Below are 21275 nucleotides of genomic sequence, written 5' to 3' on the forward strand. Positions count from 1 at the left end.
GAGAGGAGGTTTGGGCAGGAGGTGGGGGAAGGAGGGGGAGCAGCCGGCGGGGAGGAGAAAAGCTCTCATTCATGCCCCGCTGGGCAGCCCCGGCCCTGAGCAAACAGGGAGGGAGCCCACGGAAGGGCCGGACTTGCAGACACGCCGCAAGGAGCAAAACCCGCTGCTCCAGCTCGGAGACACAAAGATGTTCCTTAGGTCTCACCCGGGCTGTTTCTCAAAGCCCATCACCACCCCAGTGCCGGAGAGACGGAAAGCAACACAGAGGGAGAGTTCTCCAGTGCCCGAGGCTGCCCAGCTTCACCAGAGCAATTAATATCCCCGTAAGGAGTGCAAGATGCACTACAGAGAAACGCACTTACTGCTTTGTGAGATGAATACACCTCTGGAGGTGCATTCACATCTGGTGGGTTGGGTTTTTGTTTGTGGGTTTGGTTGTTTGTTTTTTTTGTTTTGTTTTGTTTTTTTTTTCCAGGAGATCTAAAGAATGTCAACTGACTTCCTGAGAAAGTGTCGCATCCTGACCGGAGAACAGACGAACACAGACAGAAGCAAGGGGGAAGAAAAAAGGAGAAACAGTCTCAGAGCCACAAAATAAAGAAAAAAAAAAAAAAAAATGTCAACTGACTTCCTGAGAAAGTGTCGCATCCTGACCGGAGAACAGACGAACACAGACAGAAGCAAGGGGGAAGAAAAAAGGAGAAACAGTCTCAGAGCCACAAAATAAAGAAAAAAAAAAAAAAAAAAAGGTGAAATATTTGCAAGGAAGGAACAGGATGACACGTTCCTAGCTAGGTGATCCCAAACAGCAATGTATTCACAAAGACACGTACATCTCCTGCAAATGGCTTCGTGCTTCCCTTTATCGATTAAAGACAATTTCATCCAAAGCAGGGCTTGGAAGCGGAGAGGCACGGTGGAAAGATTCATCAGGAGTGAAATGACACAGCTCATTTGGTTAGCAAGAGGAGAAGTGGAGAAGCAAAGCTTAGGAAATGAAATACCAGGTTGCAGAGTTTGGCATCGTCCCGCCAGGAGGTTTACGTGAGCCCCCGCGCGCCTGCCCAGCTCCCCGGCAGCCAACATTCCACCAACACCGACAGAAGGACAAAGGGCTCAAAGATGTACTAAGTTCCCACAAAGTTTTGCGGAGCAGGCAGCTGGGGACAGAGGAGGAGTGTGTGTCTGTATGTCTTTAGATGGTTTCAAAGTAAATCGAATGCTGTATGAGACACCCCAAAGCCCGCAGAGGGAGAGCGGAGCACACGAGCTCGTACCTCCTCCTTCGCACTGGGGCCAAGTGACGGCAAGAGAGATGGCAAAGCAGATGCGAATTCCTCGGCCACACATCGCTCACAGCAAGCCAGGGCTCGGAGGGCAAGCAGAGCCTGCTTACGACCAGCAAGGGAAGAGCCCTGGGAGTATTCAGCTTCACGGCCACTCCACAGAACAGAGACGGACTGGTCCTCCTCTCCTTCCATGTCCGCAGGCAGAGGGACCACAGCTGAAGGGACACAGCCACTTACAGAATCATTACCACAAAAACACTCCTACGCCCGTGTCCTGAAGGAAAAGGCCCGCTAGACCCAAACGGAGTCCTTGTTTGCTCCACAGAGCATCTCAACACACACCTGGCAGGACGGCAGCACCAAGCCAAGACGGGGCAAACCGAAACATTTCAAAGCACGTCATTCAACAAGAAGCACGTGGGGGGTGTTCTTTCCCCACAAACGTTCACTGGCCACATTTTACAGCAGCGGAGGAAGACTGAGCATCATCCCCACACGGCTCTCACGGTGAGCCCACCAGCCCTCTGCTCGGGGCTGGACCCGCTCGTTGGCAGTGCCCAAGCAGATGGCTACAGGGTACGGTGGTGGGGCAGATCCTGCCCTCAGAGATGGAAGGAACATAAGTAGAAACTGGTATGCAATAAAGTCATGCTTTAATAGGTGACATTAACATAACAGACTCTGCGATACAGCAGTGATTGCTGGAAAACATCCCGCGAACTTACTGCAAACACCCACAGCCGAAACTCTAAACCTGATCACAACAGGGAACGGTTTGGTCTGAGTACTCCAGAGTAGGGCTCACAGTGAAATCCCACCAAACACACAACCGAACCACACATCACCACAAGATACATGATCTATGCCCCAACTGAGCACATATTCACCATGAAAACTTCATTAAATAAGAAAATTACTATAAATCTGTACAAAAGCCACAATTAACAATTTATTCTGAATCTTTTATGAAAGAATTTTCACTCAACATCTTCAAGTATTTATTATCTGTAGTGAAGTGTATTCTTACTGGCGACTTAACTCCATTTGTTCAGAAGAAAAAAAAAAAAAAGTAGTACTTTAAAAACATTAAAAGCCTTTCCCAGCATGTGTGTGACCATGAACATTAGATGTTAAGCTTGCAGACTTTTATTCCCACACACGTGTACGCGGCATGCTGGATCAGGACCTACAGCCCGGGAAGGCAAGTCACCCAGCAAATTCCTTGAAAGTCGAAGCTTCTTAAGAGCTGTCGCAGAGAGAGGAAAAACATGAACATTGCACAGGCTACTGCATCTGCTCTCTGGCAGGGCGGGCAAGGCTCTAGCCCTCTCCTGCACAAAACAAACAGCACCTAAAACCCCTAAAACTAAACCAAACTGAGCAAACAGCGAGTCCAGACCTTCTGGCTGTTGGAAACGGCTTCCTCCGCTTCATGAAAGGGGTCCTCTGTTGTCAATCTCCAGGAGCGAAAGCGCTAAATTGTTTAACGCTCCTTCGGACTTGGCTGAATGCTGTGTAAGTCGGGCAGAACAGCTAACGGGGAGGTCAGCAACGTTAAGGCAGGCAAACAGCTGGCAAGGTCTGAAAGTAAATTCTTGAGGGCTGTAAATAAACGAACCAGACAAGCGTACCCCCTCCAATTAAAGTTTTAATTAACTGCCCCGCAAAGCCCAGAGGTTTCCAGACATGTTGCACTCCAACATGCCCTCCCTGTCAGACACGCCGGTCATTAACCATAGAACAATCCTGCCCTGACTAGGAAGTGGGTTAAATTTGACACATCTATCTTCCCGCAACGGGTCTGCGGCAAAGAGAGCCCCAGAGGCCACTGCAAATTCACAGCTAAGTCTGAAAAGATGCAAAGACAAATATTCATTCTATTTTGGCAATTAAGGATGGAAGGCCTTTGAACCAGTAGTGGACAGCAATATCTGTGGAAGACTATCAATGGTCTGAAAGTGGTGGAAAAACCCCAGGGAAGAACAGCTCCAGCCGGCTTTACGCAAAGTCTGAAGGTTCTTCCTCTTAGAAACAAACAGACAATTCATATTCTCAATTCTAACTACAAAGCAACTTCCGCGGGGGATAAAGGGACCAAATCACTCAGCACTGTGCACCCGAGAGAACAGTATCTGTACACAAAGGTTAATACTGCTCGGAGATATGTTTCGACTACGCATTTTATCCCAGTCTAAAGTTAAACCTACTTTCTTTATAGGAGGAGAGGCAACTACACTCTGACACGACGGGAAAAGCATATACTCATCTCTTACGGGCAAGTGCCACAAAAATAATGATTTATGCCCTAGGAAGCAGACACACAGCATCTTTGCCAGGGATAAACCACCTGGGAAGGTACAGCCTTTCGAAATAACAAATAGAAGTTAGAAGGTAATAGAAAGGCCGGGCAAATTAGGTCATGCTGTCTTACATTAAAAATAATGTATTTAATAAATAGTTGACTAGTTCAAACAAGGAAACAAATTAGTTTTCCTTTCCTCTTTAAGAAGGGACATACCAGAACCAAAGCGAAGTGCAAAAATCCCTGTTACTCCAAGATAATCCTGAACACCAGATAAAAAACCAGAACAGGACGCAGCCTGTCCGTGAAGATGACCGAAATAGTTTTCCTCTTTAGGGTAACCAAGGGCTGGATGGATCTCAGTGAAGTTACTACAGATGACTAAAAAAGCGTGGAACGGTGGAAGTCAGACGAGGGGCCAGCCTGGATCAGCCCAAAGGAAGTTTATTCTTCTGCCATCCGAATCACTCAAGCTGGCTCCCGGCAGTTCGGCAGCGTCATCTCCACTTGCTCGAGCGCTCGCCGTGCTGGTCTCACTCTGCCGCTACCTGCTCTCCATCGGGCCCCGCTGCACACTCAGAGCTTTCAGGTTTGTGTGCTGTAACCTCAGCAGTGTCTTCTTCAGGGGAAGCGGATGCCACGCTCTGCTCAAGGCTCTCTGGGACATGTTTCTTGCCTGTGACTTCTCCTTGCTCTTTTTCACTTGCATTTTCTGCCTTTTTATGCTGTTCTGCCCCATCTACCTCACTTCTGCCTCCGAGGAGCGTGCTGTTGCAGTGGTGCTGATCGCTCCTTGCTGTGACTTGATCTCCGCTCGACTCCAAGCCATCACTTACCGCAGGAGTCCAGCCAGTCTTGGGGAGCCTGGAACCCACTGGGGCTCTCACAGCCCCACCATTTGCATCACCACCACCCCCCTTCTCACTCGTCACTTCCACAGTTGCATTTTTCTCACCGACATTTTCTTTTTCAGCCTCAGTGTTTGCAACAGAGGGACTCAGCTTGGCACTAGAGGCAGAGGGCCCCATGTTCAGGTTTATGGCCAAGTTGAACGTTTTGCTTCTCGACGTTCTTTTATCGACTTTCCTCCGTTTTACAGCTGCATCAGCGGTCTCCGGCACTGTGGCGTCTTTGGTGCTCGCATCATCTTCTTTCAGCATTTCCCGGTTGTCTTCTGCTTCTAACGGTGGAACTGAGGAGGGGATTTCTGCATCGATTGCACATTCTCCCAGATTACGGGAAATGTTTTCAATATCAGTAGGGCTTTTCACCGGTCCAGTCTTTTTAGCGTCTGCCATATTTCCATCCAGTTTTCTCTTCTTGCTCTCCTTCGTGCAGTCACTCTCTGCCGTACCCTGCACTTCTTCAGTCTCGCTGTTCAAATCCTCCTCCTCCTGCTGGGTAAACGAAGCCTCTTTCTCCTCTTCACCATCCCCTCCCTTCGAAGCGCATTCACTTGACTTCTCTTTTACACCTTCATCATTGACTTCAGGCTGCAAGTCTGCAGCATCTCCAGCTTTCTGTTCTTCTTCTAGAGACTGCTTCTGATCCTCTTCCACAGAATCATCAGATTTTTTACCGGGAGTTTCCTCTTTATCTTCAGCCTTTTGGTGCAGCTGCGACTTGGCAGAGCGGGGTCTGTACTTGAGGAGTTTGTCGTGCGGTCCCCAGGCGAAGCTGCCTCGAGGTTTGAAGTGTTGCCACGCGTAGTGGACGAGTTCTCTTCTCTTCCGTTTGCTTCTGATGGTGAACAGGAAGTAATCCAAGGCACTTCTCTTGACATTCGGTAACGTCTCATTAACAAGAGTTTCTGTTAGGAAAAACTTCACCAAGTGCACTTGATAGTGTTCATACCCCATCTCCCCCAGGCACTTCAGGATTCGCGTAATCCGCAAATTGTTGTGGCTAAACCTGAAAGAAAGAGATAAGCAGAGCCCTTAAGTGGAAGTCTTACAAGCCTGGAGTCACAAGGAACCCCCAGGGTACCTGCAAAATGTTTTGTGCGTTATTGACTGTGATCTATTAAAGACGATTTGGCAATGCAGATGGGTGTACAGGCAGGATTACTTTTAAAGCACCTACTGCTGCTGTCTGCCCTCGGCAGCACCTTCCCAGCCCTTCTGGGGCCGCTAGGATTAATTATCTCAACTGCTTAAAACGCAGTTTTTAAACACAAGCTCTGCTGGAGCACATATTAACATCTCCAATCTGTATTTCGTACTCCAGGAGACCAACGTGAAGAACACCCGCTGTTAACAGCTGCACCAGATACAAAAGAAAACGAGTCTCAGCTGGTTGGTTATTACACTTGTCACTTAACAGAGTGACAGAGAGCATGATGACCTACAGTCAGAGGCTGAGCCAAGTTAAAAATACTTTAGCTAGCTAACTTTTTTTTTTTTAATCAACAAAAGCCTCCACTCCCCAAGGGCTGAGGATTTTCTTGTCTTTGACTGTTTTTCCTTCTCAGAGAGGTGTCTGGCTGTGGTAAGTGACCAGTAGTGTAAACAGAGACTCACCGGTTCAAGTTTTGAAATCGTTCAGCCCAATTCTCTGCTCTCTTAAGTTCTCCAGTTTCCTCATTGACCAGAATAATTCCATAAAATCTCAGCATGAGCTGATAAGCACGTATAAACCGTTGCATAACTTCCTTGGATTTCTTAAAGGCCTGAAAGCAAGACAGGCCAATGAGTACAAGGTGCAACTCCCTAATTACCTGCCCCTGAATTACAAACAAGGTTTGATTATATCACTAAACATCTCATTTGCTGGTGTAGCTACTGGCAGACACAAGACAGACAAATGCTTAACAGTGCTCGAGTGAGCTCTGTTCAAACTTGGAACCCAAGGAAACAATGTAAAAAAGACCTAGACTTCAAATATAAGACATTTAGGGAAAATCCTAACATCCTTCAGATCTCACCACCACCACCACCACCACACACCACCCCCACCCCCCGCAAAACTCCAAAACAAAAGCTTTCAATACCTGGATTTCTTGACACGTGAGCGGTTTGGCACGCAAGTTCATCCCATGTTCGCGTAAAGGGAATAACCTGAAGGGAAAGAAATTTTCAGCCCAGACAAGCAAAGATGACATCCAACCCAGGGTACCCATTTTGTAAAAACTAAAACTAAACTAAAAAAAAAAAAAAAAGGGAGAAAAAAAAGGATTCCAAAAGTTGTGGTATCACAGGAATCTCTTGGAGACCTCACATCCTTATGGACACAGTAGTTCACAAATAAATCCCTCCTATAAAAGCATCGTCTACACCAACGATAACAACATACTTCGCTTATCTGGCTCTCCCTCGCTGCCCTGATACTTTGTTCTGCAGTACGCTGTAAGACCAAGCACGGCTGAAATCTATAGCCGCAGCTGTGCTGGAAACCCCTGTCTCCAGGATTTCCACTGCATTATTTCCAGAAGAATACAAGTTAATAAAAATAAAGTGGACACAGGTTTCACTCAAGAGCAGTTCTGGGCCTTTTGGGAAGCTGAATCCAGGAGCACAGACACAACTGACTCACAACAGAGGCACAAGTACAGAGGCACTGCATTCATGCAGACAGTTTACCACTGTATGTAAGAATGGTTTTCTTCCAGAACTTCGTAGTTGTCCCACCAAGATTCAAGCAGAGTTTCAATATGCAAACCTGAAAAGAAAAGGAAGAAGTCAGGCAAGAAGAAATGACATCAAATGAAAATGAAAATTAGCCAGTCACCCAAGGTGGCTCATTATCCAGAGCCAGGTGTCCCCACACGGGCATTAGCTTCTCTAACTAGACAACCATCCCGCTAAGCCAGAAAAACACCCATTAGTTTTCTACCACCAAACAGAAAATCAAGGAACATACAGCAGGAACAAGGACGTTTTAAAATGGAAATTCTTGTTGGGTTGGGTTTTTTTGGGGGGTTGGCTCCCCTCCTCTCTTTTTTTGATTGTTTGTTTTGATGGTGGGTTTTGTTTGTTTGGGTTTTTTTTAATAATTTTCCCACATGGATCAAGCTACTCTTTCACCAATTCAACCACTTGCAGCAGAGCTGCATCAAGCAGTCATCACACAAGGTACTCACCCTGAGGCAAAAAAGATATCTCATTCTTATAAAAGCTTAAGTTCCACATCTCTTCTTCCTCCTCATTTTCTGATTGTATCAAACCCTGGAGACGAGAACAAGAAATCAACGAGCAGCAATCTTTTAAAAGGCAGTATTCCCTTCAACACTTCTCCTTGCTTTCCCTCATGTTTCCTAAACATTTCAAACTAAGTCCTTGAAACGTGCTTTGGGAAGGAACAGCTTGTTTCTGATGCACCCACATGCGCATCAATCCCTTCCCCCTCGCAAATGAATCCCTTAAAGGCTCTGAGCCTGTGCCACCGTTCAGCCCCAGCCGGGAGCGAGGACCACGCAGCCACTCACTCACTCACTCCCCCAGTTCAGCGGGGGAGAGAACCGGAAGAGTAAGAGTGAGAAAAAACTCGTGGGTTGAGATAAAGACAGTTTAATAAGTAAAGCAAAAGCCGCACGCCCAGCAAAGCAAAACAAGGAATTCATTCGCTGCTTCCCACGGGCAGGCGGGTGTCCAGCGCTCCCCAGGAGAGCCGGGCTCCATCGCGCCTAACGGTGACTTGGGAAGACAAATGCCATCACTCCGAACATCCCCCCCTTCCTCCTTCTTCCCCCAGCTCTATCTACTGAGCACGACATCAGAGGGCACGGAACACCCCCTTGGGCATCTGTCCCGCTGTGTCCCCTCCCCACCCCTTCTGCCCCCCCAGCCCTCGCTGCCGGGCGGCGGGAGGAGCGGAAAAGGCCTTGAGAGCTCAGCAACAGCTGAAAACAGCAGCGCGCTATCAGCAGCATTCCTCATCCCAAATCCAAACCGCAGCACTCTGCCAGCTGCTAACATAACTGTTAACTCTATCCCAACTGAAAGCACGACAGCCTGAGAACGTAAAGACAAAAGGGTGCCCTCAAATCCAGAAAACGTTCCCAAAGTGAGCACGCAATGAGGAAGAGCCATGAGAGCACGTGCATCGTCGTTTAGTCCATACCGGGTAATGATGTCTGTATCTCTGCAAGTCTTTAGCCGCGTTCCAGTTGCGCCTGCCTGAGAACTAAAGAAGAGACAGATCAGAGATCCAAAATAAAGGCGCCTTCTGCAAAAAAAAAAAAAAAAAATTCCACTGACTGAATTCAGCATCTCTCACACACGTTTCCTGCCCATCGCTCCCCTGCGCCCTCCACTCCGCACCCCCAAATCCAGCCGGTTCGTTACTGCAGTCGTCTCTCTGCATTGCTGAAGGCAACTTTGGACTAAAGGAAATTCACACTATCTCCTTCAACCAAAACATGTATTTTTCTTTCTGGCCTTATTAATCAAGGTCTTTGTGTTTTCTGCTCATCTTTTACTCCAGTTGGGTTTTCCTACAGAAATGGTAAGAACTAGCTGGAAATCCCAAACAGTAAAATGTCATTTTCTTCCTTAGCTCAAAGGTTTTAAAACAAGACAAACTAAGCCCTGTCTGTGTCTGAGTCACTGTATACCCTAGTCAAGACAGAGATCAGACTTTAAAACTCCAGGATTCAAGATGCAGAAATATTCCTTAGATTCAGGATTCTCATTCCTCGTAGACGTTATAGAAATAATGTTTCCTTCATCTTTGCTTTTTGCTCGAGAGCAGCCTTGTGGATTCAGCATCGTGCTGATCTGGACAGGCAGCAATACTTGAGCCACAGGGTCACATTAGATATTTATTTTATTGGACTTCCATTCCAATCATCATATTTGTTATTGCTCATCTGTCCAAGTAACCAAACTGCATGTCAACCCTACCTGAAAAACCCTCTGCGACAGCGGTGGCGAATTTGATCTTTGCTCCTACAAATAAAAGGCACTTAGTTGGGAACATCTGGAAACCAAAATTTACTAATAAAATAAAAAAAATATATATGCAAAATGAGAATACCCACAGCAGTGACTCACACCATCCCTATTAGTTGCCAAGTGACAGATTTACTTAGTTACAGCTGAATTCACTTGATTTTATTAATAATTCAAATTGCTGTAGAGAAAACCCTGTGGTGCCAACAGCCACCTGACAATCGGGTGTCAGGTTCTCCTCACTACACAGATGTGCTAGATTCATTCCAAATGTAGCATTTAGACAGAAATCATCAGAAATCGGGAACAGCAGCTTCATTTCTTCCTCTGAACTTCATGGAAATAGAAGTTGCAACTACGACTTAATTTAAAATGCATTTTAATGGAATTATATACTTTTTTTATTTCCAGTGGAAGAGATTTTGTTACCCTTCACAAGCAACACGGACAGGTTTAATCTTGCCGAGTGCTGAACCATCTTGTCCCAAACCATGAAAGTGCTTAAAAGTGTTCTGAAGTGTCAAGGCAGAACGACCAAGGTGAACAAGACTGCTCAGGAATAAAAAGACACCCCCCCAGTGCAAAGCCCGGTGCAGTTAGAGCGTTCAGCGCCAGCCGACAGCACGAGCGGGGTCTTTGTGAACCAGGGGTAAGGTGTGCAGACTCTTGTAAAATAAGCATTTTAAGAAACTTAGAAGAAAGGAGCAGCAAACATTCTCCCAAGTTATTTTTTAACTTCATTTGATACTTATTAACCCCGCTTGAATCGGGGAAAAATAGAAAAAGAAAAAAAAAACCAAATCAAAACCGCTTTCTAGCGAACACCAACCACTGGTTCATAAATTATAAAGGCAGGAACTGGATTAGATTTTGTAACATTTCGTTGTAATGAAGTCATCCATTCGGCTGCCATTGATTGTTGATACTTAAAATTTATGAAGCATGCACAGCATTTGGGAGATCAAACCTTTACCCAGAGAGGGAAGCGATCAATGCAGAATTTTTAAAATTACATTTTAAATACACATTTACACACTACAATTCCCCCATGACAGGAATTAAATAAAGCTCAAATTGTTTTTTAAATGTAATAACTTGTGATGACCTAAAATAATGCCCGTCTACACGGCAACAGATTTCCATTTTATACATGACAACACAGACCAAAATAGGTGGCAGAACCTCCCACAGCCACGTGGCCCACGTGGGATTAGAAATCCCAGCGCTGGTGTCCATCCCCAGAACCTACCGAGGCTGCAGACGCGCACGCAGCTATAAAAAGCTTTGCCACGCAGTTAACATTTGGAAAAAAACCCATAAGTGGCTGCAAACACAAGACTAAGAAATATGTTCAGCAAGAACAGATTAATATTATTCTTTTGTTCAAGACGTAAACAGAGACTGCAATTTAGCACTCTGAAATCCATCGATGCTTTCAACTATAACTTTTGAACTCCGAGGATGAAATTCTGATACATGTGGAAGTAACGAAAATTTTGCCCCTGGTTACAGAAGAACCAACTTCCAGACAGTCTTTACACTTGAGGTTCTGAAATAACATCCTTTAACAGTCAGGTGGGACCGGCAAAAAGCAGACGGGCTCCAATTTTGAAAGAGAACCGGTTTGCTGAAGAGTAAAAGCGTAGATACAGAGACAGATGCGCTGCCACAGCGCAAGGTGCTCTAAGGCTCGTGGAGGGAGAAGCTAGATCCAGGAGAAAGGCATTCTGGAGCACAACGCTAGAGAGAACAAGATGGGGAAGCAAAGAGAGCAAAACTCAGCCCTCCCTCCAAGCAGGTGTTGTTCCCGGGTCTCTATAAATTTCTATTCAAGCCACCCAGAAATATAACCTTCCCTTTCTTTCCAGGTTAGAAAGGCAAACTGAAGCGCCTAAGTCAAGCCTCCCTATTTTTCACAGCATCAATAAGCAATTTTAAGTGAGTTTCTCCCTCCAAAGCTGCAACGCATCAATCAGAACGCGCATCACTGCAAAGAACGCGAGGAAAGCAGAGCACAAAGCCAGGAGAGAGGAACGTGAACAATATTTGGCCAAGAAGTGGAAACCAGCTGCAACCAAAAGGGATGAAAGAACGTGCAAGATGTGAACAAGACACAGGAACGAGAAAGTCAACAGAATCAATTAAAGCGATTGAAACTTTTTGTTGTTGGAGAGTAAGGAGAAGGCAGAACTACGGGGCTTGTTATTAGCACGCGAACTCCACGCGTTACAGCAGACAGAGTATTTGCAGAGACACAAGTGAGATGCAAAGATTAAAGTAGTATTTTAGGTTGGTTTTGAAAGCGCGTAGTGAAAATAATAATAAAAAAAACTCTAACCTCAGTATTGAATAAAAACATTAGCAGCTTCAGCCAGAAGGTATACCATCTAGGCTGAGGGGAGAAGAATGAGAATTAGTGCGATGTAAGCAGAAGTAGGAACTAGTTTTGGAAACCAATTCATGCCTTTGGCAGGTTGTAAAGGCGTACATGGCTAGCACAAGATTTACTGTTTCTTTCCATATTCCTGCTCACTGCCCTTAAAAATTTTTCAGGCACCATCAGACAGAGGTGACTAGAGAGTCATCTCTGAAGGAAGAACTCCTCTTTAAAGATGCAGAACAATATTCCAGGGGCTGTAAGTCTCAGGGACAACATCCTCCCTTGTAAGGTAAAGTTTGAAAAGTCCAGTCACCGGAGTGAAAAAATGATCCTTGCTTTTATAGTTGCCACAAATCCAGAAGTTACTCTAAGAAAAAAAAAAAAAAGAACAAACACATTCAAAAAGAATAATCTGAATTTTCTGGAGGCATTAAAACTGGTGAACAAAAGCAGAACTCCAGCCACGTACAAAAGAAAATTGACGGTGTGCCCTCAAATAATGCAAAACACTTCAAAGGAAAATCCTGCATCTGCTTTTAAGTATTACAACTATTCCACCTAAAATACCTGTGACCTTGCACCGCTAAGGGCCAACGCACTCCCTGCAGTAAACTCCATGCACAAGCATGTCCATCTGCTGTATTTAAACTTTGATTTCATTTGCAAAGTATAGTGTGTATTTTTGTAGAAAGTCATAAGTGTTTGGACTACTATGTTGCACAAGATTTTTTTTTTTAAAGGGAGGTTATTTTAATAACTTAATGCTTATAAAAATATTTAAAGTTTAGTATTAAACTCCTTTAAAAGTAGAAAAAAAAAATAGAAAGCTTTATCTGCCTATTTATAGTCTAAGAACATGGATGAGTCACTGAAATGAAACTGAAGTGAAGGATTAGTTTCCCTTTCCCCGAAACGGGAGGAGTTAAGGGACTGTCCCGTGTTTCGACTGACCCAGGAAAGACTGAAAAACAGAGACACAGTTTTGCATTTGCCAAAGCAGAAAGAAATCATTGATGCTCCGTGTCAAACAAAAAAAACACTGATGGTAAAGATGGGAACTTCAGATAAGGTTAACAAGTTCCTTTTATTTCATAACAACATTATTTGAAGGCACTGGAGACAAGTGCTTACATTTTGCAGCACTACCTCATTCACTATAACTGCCCACACGCCCGCAGTTTTTAAAACAGCAGCAGATCTTTTTTGTTTTCAGAGTTGCCTGATAATATGCTCCCTAGGAAAAAAACAAATTTAAAAAAATAAAAAGTTGCAGCTCATTTTTGGAAGTGAGCAGATGTCATGTGATGGCTTTTTATCGATGGCATGAAAGTATGAAAAGCCACCACACAAAGATGAGGATACCAACAAAAAACTTAAAAGCAAGGAGCTGCTGAAGAACAAACATCAATGCCATAACGTCAAAATCAGTGGCCATTGGAATGCGGTGAACAGGCAGGTGCCATACAGAAGACATAACTTGTATTTATGGGGTAAAGTATCCAGATCACACAGAACGGTGGGGAAAAAATATAAATAAATTAAACCCCAGCTCATGGCAGTGTAACAAAACTTATGGGGTCACAAAGGCACAGCACACCTCTCCCTCCGCCACCCCCAGAGCTCATCTCTGAACGGGCCTCAAGCTGCCTCCTCTCTTTGAAGATCTGCTTCATCAAGATGAGAACAAAATTGTATGCTAGGGATCGCTGGAAGGACAAAAAACCGTTGACTTTCTGTAAGTATTTTAAGCTGTTCCCGTTCCCGACAGTGAATTAGGATACTGGAGAGAGGGCGCCCAGATACGCTGACTGCCCACAGGGCGGGTGGCCTGGGGAGACCCACGCGTGCACAGCAGTGGCACACGCTCCGAGGCAGCCCCGAGGACCCGGGTAACTCTCAGGGTACCGGCAGAGCCACCGCACAGCCGGCGGGCTGCCCCCGCGGGCGCGGGAGGCCGGCGGGCAGCCACCCTGGGCGCGGGGCCGGCGGAGAAGGGGCTTCCTCACCCCTCGGAGGGCTCCTCTGCGCCTCGCTCCCCCCTCCCCGGGGGACCCCCGCACCCCCGGCACCCCCCTGGGCCTGCCGGCAGCCCTGCGCCCAGCTCGGCACCGGCTGCTCTGCTGCATCCTCCGGCTCCTCCCCGCCTGCCGCCTCCGCTCCCTCGGGCTCGCCGCCATCCTCCTCCTCCTCCTCGTCCTCCCCTTCCTCCCAGGTGGAGTCGTACCTCCAGAGGGCCGCCTCGTCCTCCGCCTCGTCCCCCTCGGCCCAGAAGCCGAGCCGGGCCGCCATGGGCGCGGGGCGGCAAAGGGAAACCGAAAGAGGCCGCGGCACAAAGCCCGGCACGTGGGGGGGGGACGGGGACAGGGGGGGGACGGAAGCGCGGCCCCGCCCCGCCCCCTTCCTGCGGTACCGCCCCCCCCCATTGGCCACCGCCCGGCTCGCCGCTCCCCCATTGGCCGCCGCCCGGCTCGCCGCGCGGTCCCTGCGCCCGCCCGCCCCGCGCCTCTCCCCTTACTCACGCCGCCGGGGCCCTGTCCGCCGTCCCCCGGGATGCTTCCCTCCGGCGGGTCCGTCTGGGGGAAAAACGGGAGAAAACCGGGCAGCAGTGAAGGGTCCTGGGCAGGCTGTGGACCCCCCCAGACCGCACCAATGGGCTGCTGTTGGGCAGCGGGAGGTTCTGCTTTCAGCAGGGCTCGAGCATAGAACTCCTTCGCGGGCAAAAAAACGGAGCACAGTAATTCTCGGGGGAAAACGAACGAAAGAACAGTCTTGCCGAGAAGCCAGGACTCGGTGAGAGGGAAGGGAGGAAAGGAGAGCTGAGGGACGCGGGTCACGTAAAGCATTTACATTTTCAAAAAAAAAAAAAAAAAATCTGTGTTGATGGACTAACGGTGAAATCCCAGTTGGGCTCTCCCTGCCTCAAGGACGGTGCGGAGAGATACATCAGTACACATTACTGTTGACACATTTATATATACTTTAAGCTATAAAATCAATTTCATTGGCATAGCAAAAAAAGATTTGAATAGAATTCCTTGGATGTAAAGGACTTACCCACAAGGCCCTGAGACTTCACAGTTACAAAATCTGCACTTTACGGCCAAGATCTGTGAAGATCACTACAAAGTAATAAGCACTTTAATTCTTAATGAAACCGCAAAACTTAACAGAGGCATTCATCTTCCAGCCCTCCCTTTGATGACAGATCTGTAAGTGACATGATTACAAGTTCTAGAAACTTGATCATACCAAATAAATTGGTTTGAGCGCTTTTCTTAAACATCAAAATTAAACCCAGGAGTCTCCTCACGCAAGGTTACAGAACTCTGATTTCCACCCACCCAGAAAACCTCTGAGACACCCGCAGCCCCTCTCCCACCAACCAGAGCTCCACCAAGCTCTCCAGCTGGGGGGTATCTCACTGCACATTTTAAATGCAAAGCTTTTCACCTGGAGCACAGCACTAAACTGACGGCTTTTCACACCTCCTGGTTTGGAATGTGTTTCTGCCCTGCTATTTCAGACCTTAAAACGCTGTAAGAGCAGTTATAGTGGCCACCTCAGCAGAGTTCTGACCTCCCAGAGCTCACCAGTGCCTACAAGAAGGTGAACCGACTGCAAGAAAAGCTTCATCTTCTCAGCTCAGTACCTCACAACTGCACTGTACGAGTTAGAGGAGAGCAAATCCCCTCATTCGGAAGCTTACAGCAACCTGTCCACTGAGTTCAGCTGGCCAGGATTTCCTATCACGTATCTTGTAGAAATAAGAGGGTAGTAGTTTGTAAATCCAGGCAAAGTTAGTTAAAAAAACCCAAAACAAAACAGGAAGGCATTTTTCACTGATTTCATGAAAGGCGTAAGCTACCTAAATAACTTTCAAAATAAACTGGGCCCAATTTTAATCAAGTTACACAACAATTACCATTTAGTAAAATAAAAACAAGTCAAATTTATTCTTGGTATAAAACAAGTGAAGCAAATAAGGCAGACAAGAACTTGGCTGCGTACCTGGAATAAAAGCAAAAACCAGTAGATTCCTAGTTCCTCACCTTGAAGGCAATACTGTCAGACTAAGAAGTAATTCTTTTTATTAACTGAGAGTTAATATGGTGAAACAAACTCAGCAATGTTTCAGCCTACTTCATTCACCATTTAACATGTTTGTTGATCACGGTCCACCTTTTCACAACACAAAAATAGTAACTTCATCAAATGTTAACATTCTAGCATATAAAAGATAAGCATTACAATGTCAGTAAGATTCTTAAGTTGTAAAACAAAATTAACATTTTGGAACACCAATTCCAACATCTACTAAAACTGCCTTAAAAAAATAAATAATGAAGTACAAAACCCGCTGTTATATACTACTATAGTACAAATGGATGAAGCAACATCTCCAGATTCACACATGGCTCAGCTGATCCCTCACAAAATCATGTGACATCACTGGATATCTTCTTTAGGATGCTTAGTAATTATTATTCTAGGGGCATTATCATTTTCACTTCACTTATGGTGTATAAAGATTGAAAAATGTTATGTCACTACGGGTGAAAGAAGTAAAGGTTCCTCCAGCAAACAGAGCGAAAGAATACTTCAACTCAGTAGTTATCTGTACTTAAAAGAACTTTAGTTTTACTGAACCAACAAATTGAGACATTTGATACAAACGCTATGTTTGCATTAAGTAAAACGGCCAAACAACATTACCCACAGAGGGTCTGTAATATTCAAAGGCTGTGACGACCCCAAACGTACAGAATTAACCTATGCTTTTCATGAACCGAGGCTCCGTGTTTCACCAAGCACTTGTTTCGCCAACAGTGCTGATGCAGAGCACGTTACTGGTTTGAAAGCCACTGGAACTGTTACATACGCGTAAAGGCGTAACGCTGCCAGCCTTCTCCCCAACGCCCTGAGAAGGCAGCCGTCGCTCAGCGACTTCGTGCTGACAAGAAAACACACCAGGAAAGACAGACAGAGTCTTGCATGTATAAAGCCAATGTGCAGATTCTTCAAATACCCGGCTCAGATACCTTTTCCTTTCTCAAAAAGTTTATGTAGCGACTATCCTGCTACTCGTTTTTACTGTTCCCTCCTCATGTTCCAGAGCTCATTACTTCTCTCTTTCACAGCTTGCTCTATGTTCTGCGTCGTTTTGCAGCACTTGGACTGGAAGGATTACTGTTTGCGTTTAAGACCTTTTCAGTGACTCTGTTGCGCTTCCTCTTATCAGATCCTTCTTTGGACCCAGAATCGGACGAAGTTTTCTCTTTCTCCTTGCTGCTTGGCTTTTCACTTGTTTTTCCTAAACTTCCAGAGGGTGCAAAAACTGAAATAGGATCAAAGTAATGATTCCAGATCAGAGTTACACACATAGGCAAACAAGAAGTGATATCAAATTTCTTTATATTACATAAGACTTTTCAAACCAATCAGTTATCAGCATATTTAACCATCATTTAAGCATTGCTTTCTCACAGAAGATTTTTCCTTTAAAAGTGAAAGGCACATCTTGCTTTTATTATTTGCTTTAAAGACAGGCATGTATTTTGACAGGCTAAAAATGATATTCATTAAGTGGAATTAAACAGCACTTAAAATTAAAATACTTAATGGGAACATTTACAGAACATAGGACCAATCTATGAAATTTATAATCAGCAATGGTCATTACATTTGTTTTTATAGATAGGTTTTAAAACTGAACACCCAAAATGTGAAATTTAATATATATTTTCAAATACATTTTTAGATCTTTTATTACACTCAATCTTAAAACAACACTTATTCTGTGATATAAGTATTTAGAAATTCTATGGTTAACAGCTGGCTTGGTCTGCTAAGGTAAGTAGCAGGATCTCTACTGTTCACATTTGACTTTGTTCTACAGCGAAGTGTTAGGAAAACAAGCCTTATATTTAAAAGAAGCAAGATAATGCAAATAAAATTAAATAAAAAACCCCTCTGCCCGCCTTCCCATTTAAGCATACAATCTTACAATCTTTTTTGATTTATAGGCCCTATTTTTCCCCATGACTACAAAGATCCTAACACAGAGTATTTAGGTTCACTACAACTGGGCTCAACTTTCTTGCAGAGATCCTTAGATTACTTCAGACTCCCAGGGTTTTGTCAGGTACATACTAAAACCAAAAAACCTCAAAAGCTATACAACTTTGCAGATATCAATTAGGAGCAAAGGAGAAATCTTTCCAAGTATCAGATATTGGCAACTGCTTGCTGCGTGCATTCTTAAATTATTCTAGTTCTCAGTATGAACATATGCTAAGTCTGAATACAAATCACAAAGTACACCATATTTGGGATTTACATTTTAACATTAATTTCTCAGTTACAGTTGTTTTTTAATCTCATATTACACAGTAGAGAGTTACAAATTTACCTTCTTCTGGACCTGCATGAGTTTCCATCTCTTCTTTTATTTCCTCTTTCACTTCTTCTTCTATCATTACTTTTCCTACAGAAAGGATTGTTAGGCAATGGTTAGATGCTTTTAAAGAACCCTGTGTATTTTTGCTGGATTAGCAGCCTCAGCATATGTGCATAACGTTAACAAATATTCACGGCAACATTCAGCAGTAATTTAGAAAGGTTTCTCAGTGCTGTGATAGAGAAACATAGCTAACAGTCCAGGCATAGTGCAAGCATAACGTAAAGCACTGAAACAAAATGATGTCACATGTCAAAAGGTTCCACTGAAATTATTAACAGAAAGAAAGTGAAATGCTAAACAGGCAAAACGTATCACAACGTCTTATCAATATTATGATTTTATACTGAATTTTTAGTGTAAAGTTTAGTGTACCTAGTAATTTAGAAGCATTCCACTGTAGTTTAAAAAATCTCAAGAACTCCTTTGGCAGATGCTTGAATTTCCTAGCTCCTACCTTGGATAACAGTACCAAGTAACACACAGCTGAACTTTGAAAATTCAGTTCTCACTGCTTAACCCAAGCTCTCTCTCAAACTGCTGCATATTTCTACTAGACCACACAGATACGTTTATCATGAGTGAGAGATTTGGAAGAACTAGGTAGTTGAATGCCATGAAGGTAAAAAACACAAACAGATGATTTCACAGTGCAATGGAACCACTGTGAATCTACAAAAACACCCTAAACATTTCATATTATTTTGTTTTCAATCAATTTTAAGGCATCTACAAAAGAAAAACCCACATGAAAATGTTTTTAATGTCACCAAACATTAAAAACCAGCAATACTTTTAAAAATAAGATATATGAACCATATTAAAGACAGTAATATCCTAAAAATGAGATGGTTATACCAGCACAAACAGGTACTTGGTACAAGTCCATGGCCAACAAGCAAGTTTCTCCAGCAACTGAAATTGCAGCTATTCAGTAAGTATATTCCTGGTGTACATTCTGAATAATATAAGCTGAATTCCCTTATGTCATCAGTCACACAGAAAATTTTATCACAGAAATATTATTATATGCAAATTATATACAGAAAATGTTATTTTGATCAGCTCCATAGCTCCTGCTCTTTAAAAAATGACCTTGCCACAAAATCAACCAAATTACAGTGTGCAGATCATCTGCTTTAGCAAAAATTATGGTCTGAGGTAATACTACAGCAGTCGTGCAAAAAAAACACAATAAACTACTAATCACCTTACAGAGAACCATATTCTGCCTTTCATTCTGGAAACTGGTATCAGTTTACACATGGATCTTCTGCATATACCCAGAAGTTGAATCTAAATGGTATAAATAGAACCTGCTCGTGCCCTATGAGCATCCCATCTACATTACATTTATGAATAAGAGAAATACTGTGTGGAATCTGACCAAAGGTCTGTCTCCTGCAGCGGTCAATCACAGAGCCTGATAGTGAGAATACAAACAGCACAAGCAGTGTGATCCTTTCCCCAACGGTTTCCTTCAGTCAGCGGATTAAAAAAAGTCATGATACAGTTGTATATGTTTAACATTTCCTTTTCCTGATACATCTCACTATCCTGTCTCCTACAGCGGTCAATCACAGAGGCTGATACTGAGAATGATCACACTGCTTGTGCTGTTTGTCTTTCCCCAACAGTTTCCTTCAGTCAGCTGATTAAAAAAAGTCATGATAAAGTTGTGTATGTTTAACATTTCCTTTTCCTGATACACCTCACACACCAGCCTGAAAGAATGACCTTGGATTGACACTTTATGTTCTTTTTCAGGGTGGGGGGCGGAAGTGGGGAGAGTTCTGTTAAACTACCTGCTCTGAGATGAAACGAGAGCAACCAAGAATAAGAGACTGCTGTCACATCTTACCTTCTCTCACTTCTTGAATCATTTCGTCAGGAAGAGCAAAATTCTTCTCTATGTTAGGGAACGGAAGAATCTCAGATTCATGCTTAAAAGAAAAGAAAGACCTCCATGAATGACTTTGGTAAAAACTTCAATTTGGATTTAGAAGTGCAATCTCAAGTTCTAATTTACATGCAATTAGTAGCTAAATAATTCTTAACAAGATATTTTAAACACAACACAATCAGGAGGCTGATGTCAAACTGATTACTAGGGTAAAAATATTTGAGATCATGACCGGTGATCATTTGAGATCATTTCTGGCATCCAACCATGGTAAGTTCTTACATACGCACACTATAAGCTCCTTCTTTGGCACTTAAGTTTGCTGTATCAGCATTTAGGCAACTTTAATAAACAAAGGCAGAACACAGTACGGAAAAAATCCAAACCACTGCAGGTTCTATTGTCTCCCACCTAATGACGAAAACCTCATCAACTCAGTGGAATGACACATAATTCTTAATAACATGAAAGGCATGTCAGGCCCAGTGATTTTGGCCTATCAAAACTCCTGAACTGTAAGAAACAAGAATGTGCTTGCATCAACCCGTTATACTCACAAGAGCTTGCATATCGTACATGGTGCTCAGATGGTCCCAAATCACTTTGGAGGAAATCTGCCGTCCAATATTCTGACTGAATTTATCTCGGATACATATCATGTGGAAATGGCGATTCACACCTGAGGAAAAGAACTCAGTGAGATTATCACTACTAACAGTTCTACCTGTGCCACAAAGCGAAAACTAAAAAAACAAACATCCTATTGTTACAGGGAAACCGTACATTAGGGGAGAGACACATGGCAGCCCGGGCATGATATTTCACCCCACATTACAAGCGCCGTTCTGGAGAGGGGCCGAGGCTGCCCCACTGGGCAACACCTCCACACAGGGCCGCGGACAGGACTTTGACAGAGGCTGTGTGAAAAGCAACGGAAGGGCAGCGCAAGGCCGCAGGTGAGGAAAGGCGAAGGCCGAGGGGGCCGAGGAGGGCTGGCTCTGCGCCCCCAGGCGGGGAGGCCGAGGCAGGCACGGCGCTCCGTCCCCGGCAGGCCCC

General features: G+C 44.4%; 2 protein-coding genes across 2 annotated transcripts in view; both read right to left on the minus strand.

The window, feature by feature from the left end:
• Positions 1–4124: 4124 nt before the first annotated feature.
• OGFR (opioid growth factor receptor) lies at positions 4125–14148 on the minus strand. The gene is made up of 11 exons (XM_009893452.1): positions 13969–14148; positions 13866–13881; positions 13497–13513; positions 11812–11871; positions 9432–9473; positions 8650–8712; positions 7670–7754; positions 7170–7248; positions 6581–6647; positions 6111–6259; positions 4125–5502 (listed from the first exon to the last, which is right to left on the minus strand). Exons 1-11 carry the CDS (start codon positions 14146–14148, stop codon positions 4125–4127), a joined length of 2136 nt encoding a protein of 711 aa, XP_009891754.1.
• Positions 14149–17003: 2855 nt separating this feature from the next.
• MRGBP (MRG/MORF4L binding protein) overlaps positions 17004–21275 on the minus strand; it is a 5839-nt gene continuing 1567 nt past the window's right edge. Inside the window, exons 2-6 of the mRNA XM_009893579.1 lie at positions 21055–21136; positions 20777–20898; positions 20178–20259; positions 18269–18343; positions 17004–17194 (exon numbers count right to left, since the gene is read on the minus strand). Coding sequence (XP_009891881.1) covers positions 17004–17194; positions 18269–18343; positions 20178–20259; positions 20777–20898; positions 21055–21136 — 552 coding nt within the window. The remainder of the gene's footprint in view (positions 17195–18268; positions 18344–20177; positions 20260–20776; positions 20899–21054; positions 21137–21275) is intronic.

Source organism: Charadrius vociferus, unplaced genomic scaffold, assembly GCF_000708025.1.
Source record: "Charadrius vociferus isolate BGI_N301 unplaced genomic scaffold, ASM70802v2 scaffold259, whole genome shotgun sequence".
NCBI lineage: Eukaryota > Metazoa > Chordata > Aves > Charadriiformes > Charadriidae > Charadrius > Charadrius vociferus.